The sequence below is a fragment of the Tyto alba genome, unplaced genomic scaffold (assembly GCF_018691265.1).
Source record: "Tyto alba isolate M040663 unplaced genomic scaffold, T.alba_DEE_v4.0 Super-Scaffold_46, whole genome shotgun sequence".
Taxonomy (NCBI): domain Eukaryota; kingdom Metazoa; phylum Chordata; class Aves; order Strigiformes; family Tytonidae; genus Tyto; species Tyto alba.
In genome coordinates, this window is record NW_024881322.1 from 3,769,988 (window position 1) to 3,792,680 (window position 22,693).

The window sequence follows — 22,693 nt, forward strand, 5'->3', positions numbered from 1 at the left end:
ATTATTTCAAATGATTTTAAGGAGTATTTAGAAGAACTCTTCAGAAGGTGTATATACTTCTAAGGCCAAAGACATGAGCTGTTTCAAACTACTGTAGTCCAGAGATATATTTCACAGTTTCTTTTTATAGCATCTATGTTTCTTGCATTTCCTGAAAATATTGTTAAATGACATGATGATAAAGTTGTTCTTCAAACTCAGACTGGCAGTATAATTTGAAACTAACCAAGAACCTCTACCACTGATCTCAATTTAGGAAACATCCTGAATATATAAATATCCATATAAACCAATAATTATAAAAATATTAATTCCTGAAACAGTTGTTTCAAAGAAACAGAATGCAGTATCTATCCGTAAGTAACCAACTCCTGTTTTTCTCTATCTTGTATGCCAAATAAAACTATGCATTTATGTAAGACTAAATGTAAGAGTTGTTATGTGCAGAGAAAAAGAGATGGAAACCTTGATCACAGTTCCATTACAAGTTCTCTGGCAGCAGAGACACTTAAGAGGTACCTGTCCCAGGTGTGAAATAAGCCAAAATTAGGTCAAAATGAAGTGTTGCTTATTAAATTGAGATAATTTCCTTGATCCAGTCTAGTGAATGCCTCGAACATTCAAATTGGCATAAACAACAAAGTTCTGACCTTTGGCAAAGTGGGCAAATCCCTCAGCCAAGTTTTGTCGACAGATAACAACCAACCAAGAAAATCTGCAGTCACGTTCTATGACCACCAATAAAGAAAACCAAGATACCTGCCAATAACATGGCTCAAACACAATGTGTCAAAATACTAAGAATGCAGGCACAGTTGTGCCATTAAAGTATCTGAGAACCATAAATACCAAGATAGAATGATTGCTGTATTTCAGCCCACGCCTTCAGGAATTGAAGAAATTCTTTAAGATCTTAAAGGTAAATAAAACACATGTAAAAATAAATTCTGGAAGGTTCACCAATACAGCATACGATACCATTTGTCTGGGGTTTCATCACTGTAGCTTCACTGAGGACATTCACTTTCGGGGCATGCAGTGGCAGTCCTGATAGCAATTCACAGTTAACAAGATCTTCGTATTTACAGTCACTGTTGAGTATTAAAAACCAAAAATTTGTTTAACCAAATTAAACAGGTGCTTCTTCCATATACTAAATGCCTAGAAAGGGAGATTAAGTGTGTAAAAGATGAGAATTTCTTCAACAAATTACACAACACTTAAAAACTTGCTGTAAATTTAAATAGTTAGCACTCCCAACAACTTTACTTTCATTACTCTTATTGCCTGGTCCAATCTGATTATGATCGTAGCTGAGATTATTCTGTCCTAAAGTGTAACGCTATGAAGTTCAATAAATAAGTAGAAAAGGCACCTGTGAACCACTTCTACTTTTTTTTTTTTTACTGTGCTGACAGAAAACTGGGATGATTTCTGTCACCTCTGAAGCAACATCTACTTTTCAGTAGTCTGTTATGTAGTATCTACCAAAGGAGCAATCCACAAAGCTTTTGAAATTACATTTGAAAAGCCAGCTGTTTTCTTTCCTAATAACCGACTGACTCTATTCAGCAGAAGACTTGGGTGATTTCAAAGGAAACTCCAATCAAAGATTGTTCTGCCTTTAACTATTCCCAAATATGTACATTCCAGACAACTTAAGTACTAAGATGTGACGCTTTCCAAAATAAGCTACAAATATTGCCAGAAAAATACTTGGTGATCTTTCTTATTTGTAAAAACACAGAAAAAAATAACTCCCCTTCATGAGATCCTCCTCTCTTCCCCCCCCCCCCCCCCCTTCAATTAAGAATCTAGGTTTAATACAAAGGACATTTCAGCCTTCTTGCTGTTTAGAAACAGAGATAAACTTGCTGTCCCCTATGAGGGGCACACAATCTTTCCTAAATACAGTTCAAAATAAAAATGCTGTGGCAGAGAAGAATAACCTCTGTGTAACAAACTCAAATTCTTCACTATCAACATTTATTTTTATTCTAGTCAATGTATTGCATTGGTCTCCAGAGGAAAAAAATCTGCAGATCTAGTTACTCAGAATTTTCAAGTTACTGCATCAAATTTTTTTATGCTTCCTTATGATATCAGCCTCAGATCTGACACAACAGGATTTTCATAGCAGTTTACCTTCAGGATAACAATCTCAGCTCTCTTTTTAATCTAGACATGAAATTACACACAATTTTGCCAGGAACTGTAAACTATATGGCTCTACAATCAATTTCTTTTTTTAACTAACATCATCATTAGAAGTAGAGATTGCTAAATAAGAACAGTAACTTTGTTTTCTTCTAGATGAAGCTTTGGCAACTGAAACATTTTTTGAGTAAAACTAGAAAAAGAGTTTGACTCCAAATGAAGGAATAAATGCCTCTTCTTTCTCTGCAGAGTGCTGTGTTTCAACTAAGGAAGTGAAGTAATGCAGTATGACTTGCACAAACATACTTCATCCAGCATAATCTACTTATTCTACAGCATAAAAATTATTTATGCTACTGAAGTAAATTTAAATGGGTATTTTACCAGGAGGAGGAGCTTGGAGCTCTCTAGTGGATTAATGAAAAGATGCAATATTCTCCATTTAATGGACTTCAGGTACACTTCAAGTCTGTGTCAGAAATGTAACTGGTGCTGGAAAAAAGCAATACCCTCTTCTATGATAGCTAAGATTTCTTGATTATTGTGAAAATGACTCTGAAATATCTGGTGTTTCTTTTCTAATTACTTACGTACTCCATCAATTAAGTATACCTTTTTCTACAAAGTCTTTTTCTGCTTCTTTTTTGGGTTGATGTTGAATGCAAGTTTCTTAGTTTGACACTTCAAGTTATATGTACAACAAACACTGCAAGCAGAGCTCGAAGGTAGCAGAACAGTAAAGCACGTGCTTAACTCCACACCCCTTGTTTTTAAGCACCTTCTTCTACTGCTGTTCAAATATTTGACAGCTTGATTTTGAATGTGATCTTTCAATTCTTTCACAAGATCAGAAAGTCCCAAGAGGCAGAAAAGAAAGCTGCACGTTTCACTGATTTTTTTTTTTTTCTCTTTTTTAAAGTTCTGGTAAGTGCTATTGTGGCTGCAAATGTATCTTATGCTATACTCATACTGAGGTGCCAAGGTGAGACACTGGCAGGAAGCAGATATATTTTGTCACCAGCTAAAGGACAAAATAACCTCTATTGTCCTGTCAGGCTGTGACTATATTTATCTTGTATTTTTCACAGTGAAATTATATTATTTTGCGTATTTATTTTCTTCATCACATAGTCACAATAACATAGAAAAATTGAATTAAGATGCCGATGGTGTTTCAGTAAAAATATCACATTTAATTTTTACAGTAATTGAGGAACACTGTAGATTGCATGAAGGACACAGTATATATACCTTTTTTCAGCTTCACCCTTTTTTTCTTGTTTAACATCAGGCACTCCATCTGCAAACCTGAACTGTGAAGACATTTAAAATGTACTTTTAGATACAGCAAAGCACTACCAGGTCTGTTACGCTTTACACTACAAACTGTTAGTGATGGTTGGAAGCTGTGATAATATAGTCTTGACTGTAAAAGCTAATTTGGACTGTAGGATTACTCTTACACTATCTTTTTAAATGGACACACTGCCACTATACTCTGTGATCTTTAAAACAGTGATTTTTAATTGAGAAAAAGTTGACATGATTGTCTTCACTTCTCTTTGCTCCCACCGACAATCCCAGCCATTTTTAGGCCCACTGCATAATTTTAACTGAGCCTGACGTGTGGAAACTCAAAAAAGACATCCCATCAAGTTTAATGAAAATTTAAAGCTTTATTGAGGACAAATCTAAGGCTTTTGCTCGGCTGTGCACCATGATGTATAGGTAAAAAGTCCCCAAAGATATGGGGAAAAAAAGACAGAACTTAACATATTTGGCGGTGAGAACCTGAAAGGACTGACAGAGCATAAAGTCACGGAACCCTGGTTTTGTTTTGTCCATTATTCATGAAGTAACTTGAACTTCACATTTCATCACAAATTTATGATAGCCAAAGAATTTGAGATGGACATGCTCTCACTGAATTTCCGAACTTCATTTTACCAGTTAGTTATTTTTAGGGTTTTCTCCATGATTAGTTTTCCTCCATCTCACAGCATTATTAGTTGGAAAAGCCATCAAAAAACCCCAAGCCCCCAATTCACCCCAAACGGTAGAATACTTGTAACAAGTGTTCTGCCATTCCACTCCCTCCCCAGGTCTGCATAACTTGTTTTCCATCCAAATACAGGAATAAGTTTAGGGCTGTAGCATGTATTTTGCAGCTTAAGTTTGATTAAGTTTGAGGTTTGGGTGAGATTAGTTGTACATATTTACTGTTGTCTAACACAGCACAGAAAAAGTGAACATGAGGACACTGATTTTATAAAGCCACAACACTACAAATTAGCCCAACTGGGATTGACCTGGCAGTATTGCAACAAGTACTATACCTCCAGGTACCTGCACTATTTGACAGACCCTTTTACCTTCTCTAACAGGTCAGGGAACACAACGGCGCTGTTCACTTTGTGTATCAGATGTTAGCAGCTCCAATTCCATTTGCTGAAGGCAATGTTTCTATTCTGCTCTTAAATAATGATTTTGCCAGGGAAACTGATTCCCTACTGTTTGATTACCTTATCAATTACCAGTTTCGAGCCATGTGACTTTTACAGTTTAATTTATCCAGTTAAAACCATTATCCACTCTGGAAGTAGTGGAAAACAGTAAATGCTATCAGCAACTATGTCTGAGTGGCAGTGAGATGTAAATTCCAATCCATTATCAAAGAAGTAAATAGTATAAAACTTCAGCAAGTCTTACAAGACCTAGACTTATTATCTAGGGGAAGGAGGACAGAAAGGGTAGAAAGATCAGATAAAGTCAGTGAGCATGAAAATGGCTTAATTCCCTCTGAACTGCCAGAAAGTCAGTATGCTAATGTAACGGCCCTGCTGCCCACGGAAGAAGCCACAGAAAGATCCTCCTCAGGTGCATGATGGCTGTGCAGGTCCCCAGCTTTCCAACACCACCCCATCCTTCTGAGACTCTGGTGAGAAGCATTTAACACCGACTTTTAAAACTGGGTGTATTATATAATAATGTCACATATGCATGGTAGTACTCTTAGGTCTTTACCAGAACAGTAATTTTCATACAAGTAGTAACAGAGAATTACTCTAACAACTGATATAACAGTATCTTGTTTCATTTAAAATTTGAAGATTAATGATTAGTGACAAGGTAAAAAAACAACAAGTTCTGTCAAGCAAAACTTACATTGTCAATAGCACAGTAATATATGAAACTAATATTATTTTTATTACAGGAAATTAAAAATTTTGTTGATAAAAAGAATTAAAATTCTCCAATTACATAGTCTATAATTTCTTAAACTACTCAGTGACAGAAAGTATGATTTCTCAGTACCTTTTCATCCGTGTCAGAACTGCTTAAAAGTTCATCCACTTCTCTCAGTTGCCCATCTTCAAGAAAGTCCTCGGTAACATCTCCCAAAGGACTGCTTTCTCTGGAGTTGTGGGTTTTAATATTTTTAGCTGAAAATGTATAAACACATTACTTTATGTGTTTTCCATGCTACAAGACAACAAAGCTTTTATTTCCTAAATATTACAAAGCCTTAATACTAATGATATCTAAGAACTCCTAAGACTTCCTAAATGTGAAATTTATAAGTAAAATTATTTCACCTTTAAAGCATGAACCATTTCAAATAAATATTAAACTGAATCTGCAATTTAAATTCTATCCAAGCTGTATGTTCTGTAATAGTCCCTGTAGAACAGTACAACAGGTTTATTTATAGAATATTGAATTCAATGTTTTACAAATAAATTCAGTTAAGCTTTGCTATTAAAACACAGCCAAAGAGATGTATGATAATTTGCTAAGCAAATAAAGACAGTCTTTGCTGCAGAAGGGGATAAGTTAATTGTAATGACATGATGCAACTCTGAGCTAAATATAGATAGCACTGAGAAACTCCAAATTCCTATAATACAGTAAACTCAATGAGAATTCAGTGTCAGGGAATTTCAGCACCATTTGCAGATGCCATAGGAAATGAGCAGAACACCTAACTGCAGCTTTCTGAAGCATCTGTTTATGTACAATAGAAGAGCTCTGCACAGAGAAGAAATTCACTGTTTCATTAGATCACATGAATGAATTTCAACTGTGCTGTGCTGTCCAGACACAGGAAGAAAGAATCATATTATTATTGGAAAGGCTTTTATCTTATAGTCACTGGTGTCTGTATGATTACCAGTACAAGACGCATCTGCTTAAAGACAATGTACATAAGATTTCCACTTGAAAGATGAAGAGGATTGACGTCATCCAGAATACCTTAACTCTAGTATTTGTTGCCCTTCTTTGATTATAAAGCCATGAAGATAAGCAGCCATGACCTCACTATGTAACACAACATCAAAGCAGTATTTATAAATAAATACATAAATCGTCAGTAATTACCAAAATCAGGCACCTTTCTTTTGTTCTGTACAGGTCTTTTTAACAAATCATATATCAAACATAAGTTACCATATGCACATTAACCTAAGAGTGTGATGTGATCTTAAGTTTCTCAGATCTGGGGAGAAGGATCTACTTAAACCTTTTTCTTTATTTTAAGCACCACAAAAAGACCCAAAGACTTTTAGCCTCAAACTTCATTAGAACATGAAGTAAAACAACAAACAGTTTAAGAAAACGCAGAAGTTAATAAACAGTACTGGACTTGCTCCCAGATTTGGCCCGATCACTTCAGTACTGCAGATGCCATGGCACAGGCCCCTTCTGGCTCTTTACATCACCAGAAGCCTAACTTTGCACTTCCTCCCTACTCCTCCTCAAGGAACTTATGTCTATTTCTTGGTGTCTGAGCTCTTCAACGCTCATTACCTTTTATTTTGCCGTGTAATCACTGAAGCCTGAAACTTTCTCTCCCCCAAATAGTCTCTATTTGCTCCTATTTCTCCAGGAAGCTACATCTGCCCAAACCACTCACTTTCTACATGAACACATCGATACAAAAAAACCAGCACAAGAGGTACTCTCACAGACATTTTTCAAGCCTGCAAAATAATCAATACATAATGGCAGAATGCCAGATTAACAGCAAACTGACACACTGACACCAGAAAGGGAAACACTGAGAACCTTCAGAACCACTCTCAGCACTCGGTGCCTTCTCCAGTGTGTCAGTAACAGGCTTCTGTTCAAAGTCAAAATCCTGTTCCTCCAACCTAAGAGAAACTTCCACATCAGACATACCTTGCATAGTAGATCTGTATGCAAGCTGTATAAAACAAAACAAATCACATTTAGATGCTGCCTAGTTGGACTGTTCTGCTTAAAATATGACGAAAAAAACCATTAAGTCAAAAGTATCCTTTTCTAAAAACAAAAAAAAAAAAATAAGCATCCTTAAAAACCAAAACAGTTTGTCAGATCAATGGGCATAGCACCCACAAAAAACAGAATTACAACCTGGAAAAAAAAAACTAATATAAAATTCTGTCTGCTGATCAACATATGAGAACAACCAAGTGGGATGATGAGACAGAGTCCAAAGCAGTGCCACACTACTCAGTGTCTTACTATCATCTCATCAACGTAGAGAATTCCTTGTCTAAAGGATCAGGGAGATGTCAAAAAAACCACAACCAAAACCTGTCAAAAAAACTCCAGTACTGATAGACAAGTACTGTGGAGTAGAGATGTTCCCTGTAAGGCTCAGATTTGTACCATTTCAAAAGACATCCATTTTATATGCATTAGGAACCAAGTCGCTGTTACAATAAAAAGATATTACTGAACTTGACAAGTTCTCATTTTATGTGGAAAGTAGAAAGCCTAGGTTTTGCCACTGAACATCTTTGCGGTTACTTTCTTCTCTTGATTACACATTCAAAAATCTCCAAAGACTCTTTCTTACCTTTTAGCACCCAATCACAGGAATTTTCAGTATCATTTGACATTCCAGATTCTTGTATGGTAATATGTCTGTTTTGAAAAAAAAGCGTATTTAAGATATCCATCTTGCACAAAAGCAGAATTAATCTAACCAGTAATACAAAGTTTTCAGTAATACTTTTAGCTATGGACAGAATTCTTATGCACAACACACTGTTGTAAAACTGTTCTTAACTCTCTCTTTTGGTTTTCTTATGTCCACCCCTACAGATATACACCTAAACACGTTCAGTAATTTCAAAACATTTGAAATCCCAAAATTTGTCAGTAAAATCTCATTATTTTATTTTATCTTTGCCTAAAATACTGAGCAGGGAAATCTCTGTATAGCAAACTATGAAAATACTGTGATAATGAGCCAATTCATCAGATTCTACAAAATATGATTTATAGTAATCTTATATTCAAGACAGTTTGCATAACAATGAACCTCAAAAAGAGTAACAAAAACATTTGTTCATAGAAAGATACTTACTTCACCTATTCTAAGGATAAGTTGGGAAAAAAAATAAGTATGTCTCCTTAGAAAAGCTCGGAAAGTAAAAATACATATAAAATATATAAAACAACACCGTCATCACAGATTTTGGAAGCTCGTACCTGGTGAATGACACCATGTATAATGACAGCAAGTTGCCTAGTAAAATGGAGTAATTAAAAATTTGCAACAACCTAGTGGAAATGAAAGAGTTCCCTAGTATGCGTAACTTGGAACTATACAAACGTTCAGGCACAGGTATCTATGTATATATATGAGACACATTAAGAAGCAGAGTTTAATAAAATATACCAAGTTTGCATAGACAAGAGGGATTTTTATTAGAGGCACGCTCTCTGTAGGATTATTTCTTCTCTCCCTACATTTGAAGTGAAATGCAAAGTTTGAGTGATCTTCCCTACAATTGACTTTTTTTGTAAAACTGCAGTTCAGACAGTTCTGGAAAGCTGTCATCTTCATAAATGTTGCTTAAAACTGAAAACATTTAACAGCATGAAGAGACTGAAATCTTCAGGTCAAAAGCCACTTCCAAATCTTTACCAGATTCTGCTAATTGTGTAGCGTGAAATAGTTAAAGCACTTTGTAAGTTGTTGTAAAGAAGGTGCCTAAAACACATACAGAAAACTACATTTATTACAGTACTTGGCATTTGCTCACCAGCCTGACAAATCTAGGAACACTGACAGAACCAGTAGTCAACACATTTTAGCAATCTAGAAATGGAGTCAGACTAGACCATGTCAGAATGTGGGATGCTCTTGCATGCTGCTGCTAAGTTTAAACACATCTCTCTTCACTGCACAAATTACACAAACCAGTATTCAACTTCTCTATTTTATACATGAAAAATTGATTCAGGTTTAGGCTATTTATTTAAAAGGAAAACATTAAAATGCAGAAGTCTCCAAAGAATAAGAATGGCTGCTGCTATGCTTTCAAAGGTATCCACTGAACTTACTAGTTTTGTTGGATGCCACCTAGAGTTAAATGTCTAGATTCCCTGCAAGAGAGGAAAGAAATACCTCAGCTGATTGATTCAAAAACCTGCACTGTTGGGAGTCACTTAGGGGTGGGCCATAGAAAATGGCAAATGGAAGTATATGAGAAAACTGAGTTTCACTGCCCCATTCAGGCTGCAGGTCCAGAATCCTTTCCTGATGACTGGCAACTACTGGCTGGAAGTGACCAGCAGTCACTCTTCTCTTCTTCAAATGCAACCACTGGAGGAATAACCAGTCCTGCTTATCCTAAAGGTCAGAGCATGCTAACTGAATCAAACCATTCAGGACACCACGCACAGAGACTTTCCTGATTCTTCCTGGATTAAGAGACAGGACCTGCTTGTCCTACTGAAACCTACTTGTTTGAAGACATCAGGTTCTGGGCACATGCACAAGCACAATTACAGTAGTTAGGAAACTTTAAGTCAGAGATGTGCAGCAATGTTAGGCGCCTCTTTGGTTGTTGGGTGCTTCGTTAGTTTGCTTAACAAAAAAAAAAAAAAAAAAGAAAAAAAGAAACAAGCCTTATCTGAATTTTGGACCTCAGTCACTGTTGTGACCGATATGTTCTCCTTTTGAAGGACACATGCTCTCATTAACTGAAATCTGGAAGCCAAAAATTATTATCCTTGAATTTTCATAACTAAAAATACCCCTCTGGCTCTTAAAGTCACAAACAGTCAAAGATGAAAAGCGTCACTGGCTAAACACATCTTGGTGTTCAAATAAAATTGACCCACACTACTAGTTACACATCCACAGTGGCTAACAGCTGCTCCTGACCACTGAACACTTGTCAGCTACTGAATCAACCTGGAACATCCTCCACAGAGTTTCAGTGCTTTGGTTTCACAATGAAACTTCAATAAAAAGTATTACTTCATTACAGCAACTGTCATTTTGACAAGCTGCTAGATCTCAGATTTTTGTAACTGGAAGAACACCACAAATTACGGTACCAATTGTTTCCTTTACAATTACGATTTAAATTCTATTAAACTCTCAAGTAACACTCAACACATTTTAAAAAGCTTTTTAACAACCCAGCTCTACTTTCAGAATAACTTGCTGCTAGCAGAAACAGTTCTTACTGCTCTGTACTAATGCCAGACTAAAATATCAGTACACAAGATGTACTGAAGTTCATCCCCATGCATACATGCACTAAAACAGTTTTAGCAAAGATCTAGATTCCTTCTATCATCATCTGCCTGCTCTTATCAATCTGAAGGAAATATCGTAACAAAAGCTATGTACTGATACACTTAAAGAAAACATTCAGCAACAACCACCATGTGCAGCCATTAAGTGCCTGCATTGCTCTTCTACCAACACTCACCTACATTACATTCATCTGGAGCGTACTGGCTGACATTAACCAAATGATAAACAAAACATGCATATAACTTAATATTTATACAAGTTAGAGACAGTTTACAGTAGTGCAGTTCTGACTTGCCATTCTGCCAGGACAGATTGAAGTGGCGCTACAAACTAATATTGCAACAAAGCAAAACTGAGTATGCATAAAAGAAGCCAAACAAGAAAACATAGGCAATACTCTAGAATATTTCTTAAAAAAAAAAAAACAAAAACAAAAAAAAAATTACTTTAACAAAGTTATATTTTATTTTAAAATATGTAGTATGACGTGAGCATAACTCTACCAGTATAATCACTTTTTTTTGGTTGGCCAAACAAATTTGAAGTCCCAGTTGTATCTGATAAATACTAACAAAATAAAAACAACAGTACGAACTGGTGATTATCTGGTATTATCTGATGATATCATAAGCTACCTGATAAAACTATGGTAAGGTCTATTGCCTTATTTTAATATTCTCATATTCAGTCCATTAATATGACTGTTCCCAACTATGATTAGTCACCATCTAATGATCTCTGCATCAAATTATGGAAGGTAAAAAGCAAAAATAGACATTTTTGCCTCCCTCTTTAGCAAATTAACGGGAAATTCTAAGAAATAAGAACCATGCATTTTTATTTTCACTGGCTGATGGCAAGCAAATTCAGTAAATACCAGGAAGAAATCTGAAATTACTTCAAACGAGTTCAGTTTTCATCTATCTAATGGCTGTGATAATGTTACTTTAATTAAATGTCATTACTCATTAAAGAGAATATTTGTCCTCCCAACAGAGTACTTGCATGATCCTATAAAATTTTAAGTTAGTGTTTATATAAATAGCAAACTTTACTACCATAACCAATACATGAGTGTAAAGGGGTCAGAAGTTCTGGTCTTCCATGCAACAGCTGTCTGGACAATCTGTCTGAAACCATCTCAGAAAAGACATTATTACCCTGGGGTAATATACAGCAAATACTTATTCTGTTATACAGTGTATGTAAGATATAACATACACTGTACACAAAATGAATACTCATTCTAATACATTTACTATGATACAGCCTAGCTGCTTCTTAAGAAGGTGGATCTTCTACTAAAGACTTGCCCTGTTCTTCAGAGGCTTATTTTGGCAGGTTTATTCTATTAACATGCAAAAGTTAAAACTGTTCAGCACCTCAAAGAAGATTCCTCTTTTGCACATGGGTTTAATGAAGGGGAAAGGATAAGGACAGCAAAGAGTAAAAGAAATGAATGCAGTTATAAGACGGTACAACGTTGAAATTAATTAAAACATATTTAAAATAAGGATAACAGTCACCCAAGAAAGAGCAGAGGAAGAAAATTAAAACACCCCTCCCAATAAAAAAACTAAACTTTCAAGGAAAATCTTGTGCTATCTCTATCTAAGCTTTATGTTTTATTTCACAAGATGAAAAATTTAATCTTTAAATTCAACTATAAAACACAAGTATCAAAGCTTAGAGAGAAAACAGACTAGACAGTTGATGAGTTCATCTAACCCACGAAGGACTACTACCTCTTTTACAAAAGTTTGTTTCTACTATAAACTTTCCCTGCACCTCCAGTGACTTTTATTATCACCTCAAAACCCATAAAAACATGTAATGACTAATAATTTACACCAGGAACTTGCTGAATGAAGATGCACAATCATAAACATCTATAACTTGTTAGCCAAATTAGAGATTTGAAAACTATTCACGTGTCTGAGGATAGCAGGGAAGGAGAATGGCAGAATGTAATACTACTGTAGAGACAATCATTTACTCAGGCAGATCCATCAAAAGAGTAAGCTACACCTAGAAAGTAAAAAATGTTTCTAAGTTGCAAAGAAAAGTATTTCTTTACAACTAAAAAACTACCTTCAAAGGGATATCTGTTATCTCAATTCAAGTCACATATTTTAGAATGTTACTAAGAATACTCTCAGTTAGCTTTGTTTATACTTTCATATTTCACTTCATTTGGTCTAAACCAATTCTTTAGCACTATGTTTTCCTTTGATTCCGAGTTTACCCTAGTTCTTATGAAGAATATATTAATCAATTTGCACTCAGAATACCGTCATACCTCAACCAAATTTTGACACTTAAAATCAACTCAGAAATTACCGAAATTTTGTAAAGAAGCCTGACCACTACAAACAAAGTACACTGATATGAGAACAAAGTATTCAGGATTATTGTAATAAAAATAATTGTATGCCTACCTAAAATTATCATCTACTGAATCTCTATTTTCTGAGATAACAGCATACTCAGGCTTAAGATCCTGCTTTTCATCTTTAATGCAGGTGCCAGTACAGGACGCCTTCACAGAACAATTTTCACAGTCTGCAAATGCAAGCTCCTCTTCATTACTGGTTCCAAAAAGGTCAGGGTCATCCTGAATCACATCAATGACAAGAACATCTTCTTCATAAGCTTCAAGAGTATCTGGAAAATTATGACTTTTGTGTTGTGACAGACTCCCTCTTGATTTGCAATTATCATCTATTTCTAATGCAACAGGGTGGTCAACTGCATTCCAAGAACTACCAGGAAAATTAGATTTTAGTACGCATTCAGTAACATGGCTATCAGGCACAGATGACTCTAGTTGTCTGTCAAGAAAAGGATGTGGATATGAAGAAGGATATTCAGGGAGCACAGACATCTCATTTGGAAGGTTTTCACAGCCATCATGCTGAAAGTCCTTACTGTTGACCTCATCCACTTTTTTCTTCATGGATGCTGTAGATGTAGCATCACTTGTGCCAGAAAGAGGCTGCTGCTCAGAATTTACCAAAAAAGTATCTTCACCTGCTTTCTGACTTCTTGAAACACCAGTGCTGTCAAGAAGCTTTAGTGGACTACAGGTTTTTCTTTCAAATGAATGGACTGATTCCAGTCTCCTGGATTCAGCTTTGTTTCTGCATAAAGGAATCTTAAATTTTGTCAGGTTTCCAGTGTTTAATATTTTCATTAGCTTTAAATCAGAAAATGTCTGGTTCACTACTGATGCTTTACTGCTGAAGTTTATTCTGTTTGTGTTTCCTGTAGGTGTACCATTCTGGACTGTCAGATACAGGTTTCTTTTTGTTATGGCTCCTTTATTTTCATCTTTTTGTTTTGTTGTAAAATTCAAGGCTGCTTTAGCTTCTTGCATATCATCATAGTTAAAAGCCATGGCACTTCTATCCATATTAACTGGCAAGTCCACATTTTCAGTGCTCATTCTCAAAGCCTCATGAATATCCATGGAAGATGATTCTGGTGTTTGAAGCAAAGTCAGACATTCAGTATTTGGATCCATTATTTTATGTGTAGATTCTTTGTTAATGTCTGCTGATGACGTATGCAAATCCAACAATCGTAAATTCCCAGTCACAGCACTGTTTCCTACAGCTTTAACACTGCTTTTATCAGAGGATTCCTCAAAGGCAGGCCTTAAAAGCCTTTTTCCTTCAGAGATGAACTCATGATTTTTATGAACCCATTCAGAAGTTCTGGCACAAGATTCAAAAGGCCAAACATTTTTACCAGTCATAGGTACTGTTCTTTGACAGGTAAACTGCTGCAATTTCTTATTAACTTTGTTCAATTTTTTAACTGTCTTGCTTTTTTGACAATTAGAAACATCATGGACCTGAGCTAGCACTCTCAGGCTACCTGAAGCAGCAGAATGTGCCACACTGTTTGACTTTTCTCCTTTTGCTATTGCAGAGAGCTCAGATGTCTTCTTAAAGCCATCTTCAAATGAAAGTAATTCGGTATTATTTTTTCTCCAGACTGATACATTTTGTGCTTCTTGAGTATTTTTTCCTATGTGAAGATTTGATATATGGTTATATGAAGCTGATGGAGTAATTTCTTTATGATTTAGTCCTAAGACTGCAAAGGAGCTTGATGTGGAAACTGCCGCTTCTGTTTGTAACTCACACTCACTGCATTCATTAGCCATGTCTTTGAAAATATCCTGCACTGCTGATGTCTCTGTGATTTTAATCTTTTTTCTAGGCTTTCTACCAATATTCCACTTTTTTCCCCTTAAACACTTTTTGTTTTCACTCTGACAGCATGAAAAACACCCTTTACCATTTTGAATTTCTTCTTTATTAAACAATAAACCACCTTTTGTGGGTAATCTCTCATTCTGCATTCTACTAGCACTGCAATTCCTACCACTCTGTTCTACAGTACCATCAGAAAAAACTTGCTTTCTTTTATCCTGGGCTACATGGAAGTATCCACTTAATTTATAACTGCTGATAGTTCCACTAGCTGAAGACTTCACAAACGTACTGATGTAACTGCAAGCCTCTAATCTCACAAATGGATTCTTTCCTGCTGCACAGAGCAAGCCATTACTATGGTTTAGGGCATTTCTGCAACGTTCAGCATCACATTTTGCAGATACATTTCTCACTTTTTCAGCTGTAGTCACACTAAAACTTTGCAAGCACTTAATTTGGTCATTTCTGGGTTTCCTTTTTTTATACTGCACACTAGACTTTTTTGTTACAGAATTGCGTAGAAAGGTCTTGCTTTGAGTCCCACCTAAAGTAGCAACTGTAGGAGACTGAGAGCAGTAAGGTTCCTTTTCCTTGGAATCTTCTGATCTGTTTCGATTTGTCTTAAGCTTCTTCACAGCCTGTATACTGGAATCTTGCTGAATTGCTTTCCATTTCTCCTTTGCTGAATAAAAAACAAAGAAGTATCATTAAAGAATACACTAAGGGCAGAACACTACCCTAATGCACTATTTTATAAAGAGAACAAAAAACATTCAAGACTACTAAAGAACATGACACTGTATAAGGCTAAAACATTTCTCTGAAGTTTTACCACTATTAGAAGACTTACAGTAACAAATGATGTTTTGTCTTCAGAAACAAATGCGAAGATGAACAGAACCTTAAGGTGTCATAAGGACATTAGAAGTTGTATATTTAAACATAGGTGGAAACCAAACTAGAGCAAGTCTGGCAGGAAAATGCAGGTGCTGTTTGCACACTCAGCCTTAGAATCTGTTTACACAGTAAATTTTCTGTAATAGGAAAGCTTGTTCATAAGGATATAAGTTATTTCAGATATATAGTCAACCAAATGCACCAGACTGTTCAAGAAGATCCAGGAATACTGCAGGACTTGCATTTTTATTTCAAAGCAAACATTGATTCCATAAAAAACTGTACACCTGAAAATTTAATCTGGAGAATGGATTCAAGAATGTATTAGTAGAATGATGTCTTAAGTTGATCTTAGTTTTCAAAGTAAGATACAATTTTAATACCTCAGTTTTTCAGAATATGATTTCTAGGTAAAATATTTACTAACAATAACCTACAGCAAGTATTTCTCATTTGTATGTACCCACTTTGAAAGTAAAAAGAATGTCTTTTAGGCAATTGTCCTTAAAAAAAACCCCAAAAAACAAAACCCAAACTTTTAAAACTTCTCTTTCAAAATTTTTTCAGTTTGATACAATGCTCTCTTAAAACACCAAAATACACTCTCTGTTTCTACATCTTTTAGGATTTTGCAGAGAATAGCAACTAAAAACCAAGAAGTTCTGAAAAGAAAAACCAGCATCCTATAAAGGCAAGCACTAAAACAAGACAGCATGATACACATTAAAAAATAATCAAATAATAGAGAGATGAATGAAGAATTGACTATCTTTTATTTTGGCTTTGTGGAAGCTACTGCCTACTTCCCTCCTTTCCTGATCTTCTACACATAAATGAACTGACTGCTTTTGAGGGTTAAAAAAAATAAATAAATTTCTCACTTAGGGCGTATTGTTGCCAGTACCCCTTCCTTCCCCCCACCCCCAAAGGGTATCTGGTCTCCTCTGTGCCAAAGAACTGCTTTTCTCCTTCAAGAAAAGCCTTACCTCTTCCTAAAAAAATCTATTTTCTTCTAATACTGGTATTCACAGTACTGTATAGCAGACCCTAGCTCTTATTTCTAGACTTCTTGAGCTCAGTTAGCAGCCACAAAGAGTCACTTTGAGATAGGGTACAGGCCACTCTTTCCTGCCTCCATGACCGTCCCACAGAGACACATCTGCAACAGAAAAATTATCTCCTGTTTTTTCACTTTTAAATAGGGTCTTACTGCAGCACCAGCCCCTTTTCCTGAAGCCCAAATTCTGCACCTGTACTTCTACAGTGGGGCACAGATACTTACCACTTTCCCCCAGGCTGTCTGCTGCTTTCTGAGGGTTTGAGCTCTGCTGCTCCTCCTCCAGGCAATGCTTGTGCATCTTTCCTCTGTCTGTTGGTTGTTCTTGGCCACTTAGATCTTGCTGACACTGTGACACCAGTGCATTTCTGTGCCTCTTCCTCAGACTCACAGCTTCTTTCTTGGACTCTGGATGCTGTGTATCCAGTTCTAGAAAGCCGGATCTACACCTCTCTCTGGGACCTTGTAGTTTTGGTTTCATCACAGATGTCCCACCTTTCTTGCTCAAGCAACTCTTTCCTTTCTCTTGTGTCCCTGGCTTTCCTGATCCAGTTAAAGAACATCCATCCAGCCTCTCTGGCGTATCTACCTTTTCTTGAAGTTTTGGTTCAGACAAGGATTCCCGAGTCCCCAGATTCTTCTTAAGATCTGGGATTTGCATCTTCAGTACCATTACGGAGTCAGCGCTTTTCATTTCAGTACTACCCGTGCCCTTTCTGGGTTGCAGCACCTCTGGTTCTGGCAAGTAGTCAATGTCATGTCTCTCTGTGCTTTCGATTTCCTCCTCTGAGGATGGGATTTGTAATTTTATTTCCATAAATGAATATTTACCTTTTTTTCTTGAGCTCCCTGAACTCTCCTGAAAACCTGAGATATTCAGTCCTTCAGAGCTATGTCCTTTCCCTTCAATCCCTGCGAAGAATTTATTCTGCGAAGTAGTTCCTGAGAAAAATAGCTGTTGACCTGTCCCTCTCCCTACAGTTTCTTCCCAGCACGTTGCTGCAGCCATGGTCGCTGCCTGCCAATCTTCACATACAGCAGTGTCTGAAATTGGCAGAGGTACACCCTTGTTGCTTCTGGCAGCCCTCTTGCACTGTATCCCCTTGTTTTTTTTACCTGGGAGTCTCAGGCTACTCTCACCTTGCTCCTTCTGCACAGGCACAAGAGAAGCAAATTGCTTACAGGGAACACTGGTGTGCATGTCAGTTTGCACACAGGAAGGTAAGGGTTGCTCAGCTTTTCTCTCTGGTGCTAGGGGAGCACTCTGCTTGACTACCAACTTTCTCCCTGGCTCACGTACTACCCCCACACCCAGAGAGCTTAGGCTGGTGACCATCCTGTCAGCTGGCTTCACCTCACCGGGAGCCACCACTTTCCCTGACCTTAACTGTGGCATCGTAGGAGCCTTGAGACACCAACACAATCCGCTCACCAACGCGCCTTCAGCAGCACCCCAGCTAGCCCGGCACCCACGGTGGGGCACAGGCCCGACCAGGAGAGGAGCGCTGCCTCCCTCAGCCTGCCGCCTCCGGGGTCCCCGCGGGGGAGCCCAGCCTGACAGCAGGAGAACCAAGGCCGCCGGGAGAAAGCCCACGGCCACCAGTGGGCCCCGCCCCGTCCCCCCCGGCCCGCAGCAGCCCCTCACCTCCCCCGCCTCACGGGGGAGGTGAAGAGGGAAGGAGGAAGCAGCCCCGTACCTCCCCCGCCTCAAGGACCGCGCCGCCCGCCGCCTCCCTCGCCGCCCCCCGCGGCCACGGCAGCCGCCCAAGCCGCCCCCGCGTCACCCTCCCTCTCCTATCGCTCCAGCCGTCGGGCACCGACGCGTCCCTCGACGCTTCGCCCGAGCGTCGCCTCTAGCAAAGGCAGGCGGGCGGCCGCCGCCGGCGGTAATGGCGGCGCGGCCGGCGCAGGCGCAGGGCGGGAGACGGCCGAGGGCGGTGGCGTGAGGGAGGCGCCGAGGCGGGGTGAAGGAGGAGGGGGACCCGGCGCGGCCTGGCGGCGGGGGACCGGCGCCCTCGCTCCGTGTTTGTCCTTTTGCCCGGCTAAGGGTGCCGCCCTGGCGGAAACCTGAGGCGGGGCCGAGCGTGCAGGGTGGCGAACGCTGCTCCTGCGGGCGGCCGGAGCTCGGCCGGGCCGTAGTTTCATGGCTGTGGCCAAGAGGCTTCGTGCTGCTCCCGCGTTGCCCGAAGCCCCGAGCCGCAGCGGCTGCGGGGTGAGAGGCCGCCAGGCCCGGCCACAGGCCGCGGGCTCAGGGGTCTGACAAGGTACCGGGGTCCTGCGTGAAACTACCGAACTCTGTGAAGTGCCAAATGGCGGTAAACGTTCACCTCACCTGGAGCTGAGGGTTGGGTAGAAAAAAACACTAGACTGCTTAGCTGGCCTGTGTCTTCAGGTATTTCATCCACCTCAGTGAAGCAGCGTTACCTGCTCGGTCCACAACACTTTAGCTCTCTGAAATTGAGGGGCGATACTGCACATTTCCATAACCATAGCTTACATAAACTTTGTATTTCAAATAACCCAGCTTCTCAGGACTGGTGTTAGGAAGAAAAAATCTTAAATAGTTAGACTATATTGTCAGAAACCAGCCAAAGTTGGTGTTTTGGCTTCAAATGTGACAGTTTCAACGCAAATGGAGCACACCAAAGCAGGACCATTCACTGTGTGATAATGTGAACATGTAGAAGTTAGCTTACACAAACAATGTGCGAAGAGTGAATCTAAATGGTGAGTGCTATGAAAGTCATAAATGATTAAACTTAATAAGGTGATACTTCAATGCCAACAATGTGATCAGCAAAATCACACGTGGTTAATAAACTCCTGTGTCCTACAAGTGGTCCCGTTCTGCTCACAGGTGGTCTCTGAGGGATGAAGTGCCTTATTCGCAGTTATTTCACCCTGACTTAGTGCTTGGTGCTATTCACATTCCAAGCATCCTAGTTTGAAATCGGTACACAGAAATAAAGTGTTTTGTGTCACTACTTTCTAGAAGTGCAGTACTGTGGATGTAAAAGTGTAGTTGAAGAGTAAAGGCATATTTTACCTATTGACGTTGGCTCATTATGTGACTTCAGCACGTTATTCTCTGTCTCTCCGTCTATAGGTAGAGATAATGTATCGCTGTCCAAATCAAGACAGAACACTGGATTTTGGGCAAAAGCTCTCCATAGGTGAGGAAAGGACAGGCAGGCTGGGAAGCCATTAACTTTCTTTTGTTCATTATCTTGTGTTGTACAGACATGCTTAAGTACAACAAAAAAGTCAGCGAATGGCTAGCTAAAGCTAGTGAAAGCAGAAAATACAGATTTCTTAGTTTCTCCCCCAGTTCAGTATCATGCTTCAGGTCTTTGCGACAGAAAGGACCCAGTAAAAGGGAGTTAACTGCACAGCATTTATCATCGTCAATGTTCTGCAAGGCTAGTATTACATAAAACATTCAGCTCAGGCAAAATTTAACCTTTTCCAGTTTAAATATAACCTTCTTCAGTGTGTAACATAGTCTTTTAAGTTTGATAGCAAGACAAGAAAGAAAAAGATATGCCAAGAAGTAATAGTAAAGGAAATCTGAAAGAATAGCATGTGAATTATCTTACTGCTCTCCAGTATAATTTTAAAGATTTGAGTATTTAGTCTGTTATTTACAATTATGAGAACTCTACTCAGACCAGACTTTTATGAAATGAATAAAAAATGTACTTGAAATGAATACTAATTAAAGACATTCTTCATGAAAGTCCTTTGAAAAAAGGGCTAGAGTCTCAGAAAGGACATTTGAAAGCAGCTGTGGATTATGTTAAAAAACAGATTGCATTCAGTTTACAATATTGCTAAAAGAGGTAGTATAAACATTGTCTTGCAAAGTGGATCAATTTAACCATCTTTTTAAAATACTTGAAAGAGGAGAGAATTTTAATACATAGACACAGATAAATAATACATATTTAAAGAAATTCTGTGTCAAGTGTTTATTAAAACTGTAGATTATTAAAGTAGGAATAACTTTCAAAAATCATGAACAGTTTAAGGAGGAAAAATGAGTTATTTACTACAAGGAAACGTTTAAACTTTAAATTATATCTTGTTTGGAAAGAAAGATAAATGCCTGTTTCTCTTGATTTTTTTTAAGTCCTATATCTCAATGCCATATCTAAATTTTAGAAGTAATTCAACTTTTGCTGATCTGTTGCTTTGTTTCACTGGTTTCTTGTTCAGCCTAGACACTTAAACACAGTAATAGAAATATGAGGTACCAAGTGTCTTGAAAGTAAAAAGGGAATCCTGGTGCCGAAAGCATTTTTTTCCAGAATAACTAGTACACTCAGAGATGTCTGGCAATTTCCAAGAGGAAAAAGGAGCTTGTGTGACTACAATTATGTAAAATCCATGAAATTATTATTTCTTTCTTCTCTCAGAGGAGCAAGTGTGTGCACTTAGCCCCCCAGCCAATGTAGTTTGCATTAATAGTGTGGAGAAATTGTGGCTGCAGATCTATCAGTGATACATTTGAGTAACCTTCCAAAAGTTTTTGAAGGATTAAAATTTATAAACACATAAGCCAGCTACATAGGTGAGAAAATCGTACACATTTTTTACTGTGCTGTATTTTAGACTTTGCTAATGCACTCACCTAGCAGCAGGAATTAAGTCTTCTTCTTTAGCTAGGGAAATTAAAAGAATTAACTTGAAAATGAATTGGGTTTTTTTGTGAGGCAATGCGAAAAATGTCCCCCTGGACTACTTCTTTTTTCACTGCTTACATCTTCATGCTTGGCTGAGGGATAGATTTGTTATCTCTAGCAAACCTCAGTGGAATGAATTTGGCTGTGCAGTAATAACTGAGACTAAGCTCTGAAGAATACTCTTAAAATGCACCAGATGAATCCCTTAAGTAATACAACTAAAATGAAACAGAGAAGAGCTTTAGTCCAGTATGTCTAAGAAAGTATCCTTTTACAACCCAAGGATTTATTTATTAACAGTTCTGAGCTATTGGTTTTGCAAAGACAGCACCCAAAGATAGTAAACACAAATAATGATTTTAAAGTAATTTCTTCACCCCCCTGCCTTCTGTTGAAATGCATGGGTGTTTTGGAAATAGGTGTATTGCTAATCTGTTGAGCTAAGGAGTTTTGTCTCAAGCTATTTATTTGTATCCCTCTAAAACTGCCTTTGCTTTCCATTCTCAGGCACTTAATGCAGGCGCCTCTTTTGGCATGACATCTGAGAATTGTGCTAACTGCCCTTGTTAGGCTTGAGGTACAATGTATGCATTCGACTCATGTCCTTAGTAACTCAACTGTATGGGCGTTGATCCAGTTTATACTTACAGTTGCTTGTCTGCTTGTCTGCCCTGACACTATGAACTCCATTAGACAAGGGCCAGCACGGCGTTGAGAGCAGAGGTACCTCAGTGGAATATGTGATCCGTTTTGTGAAGTATCTGAGTGATTACACTACATGGCATTGTGATGGTAGACTAGGTCAATCCAGTGAGTAGCTGGATATTTCAACCTCTATTTTGTTGTCTGTTTTTATTGTAGAGCTGTACAGAGTAGATTAAAGTAACTTCATTTTCCATCAGTTTAAAATGAGACATTGGAGGAAAAAGGACAGCTGGTGTATTTCATAATGAACCATCTGGTATTTCTTGGTAGATCCTCTGATTCCTAATTTGCTACTGAATTGTGACAGCATGAAAATCAAAATTATTGATTGTGTGGAATCAGTGTTTCCCTCTGGCACATTTTGTGCTCCTTCAGTTTCTGCCAAAGGATAGTTGTAGGAGGGATAAGGACCTCTCACACTGAG

At 38.1% G+C, this 22,693-nt stretch overlaps 1 protein-coding gene across 1 annotated transcript in view; it reads right to left on the minus strand.

Moving 5' to 3' along the window:
* TOPAZ1 (testis and ovary specific TOPAZ 1) overlaps positions 1–18,083 on the minus strand; it is a 39,802-nt gene extending 21,719 nt beyond the window's left edge. The window contains exons 1-6 of the mRNA XM_032991225.2: positions 17,108–18,083; positions 13,144–15,610; positions 8,003–8,070; positions 5,473–5,600; positions 3,409–3,470; positions 979–1,091 (exon numbers count right to left, since the gene is read on the minus strand). Coding sequence (XP_032847116.2) covers positions 979–1,091; positions 3,409–3,470; positions 5,473–5,600; positions 8,003–8,070; positions 13,144–15,610; positions 17,108–18,083 — 3,814 coding nt within the window. The remainder of the gene's footprint in view (positions 1–978; positions 1,092–3,408; positions 3,471–5,472; positions 5,601–8,002; positions 8,071–13,143; positions 15,611–17,107) is intronic.
* Between the last annotated feature and the right edge of the window lie 4,610 nt (positions 18,084–22,693).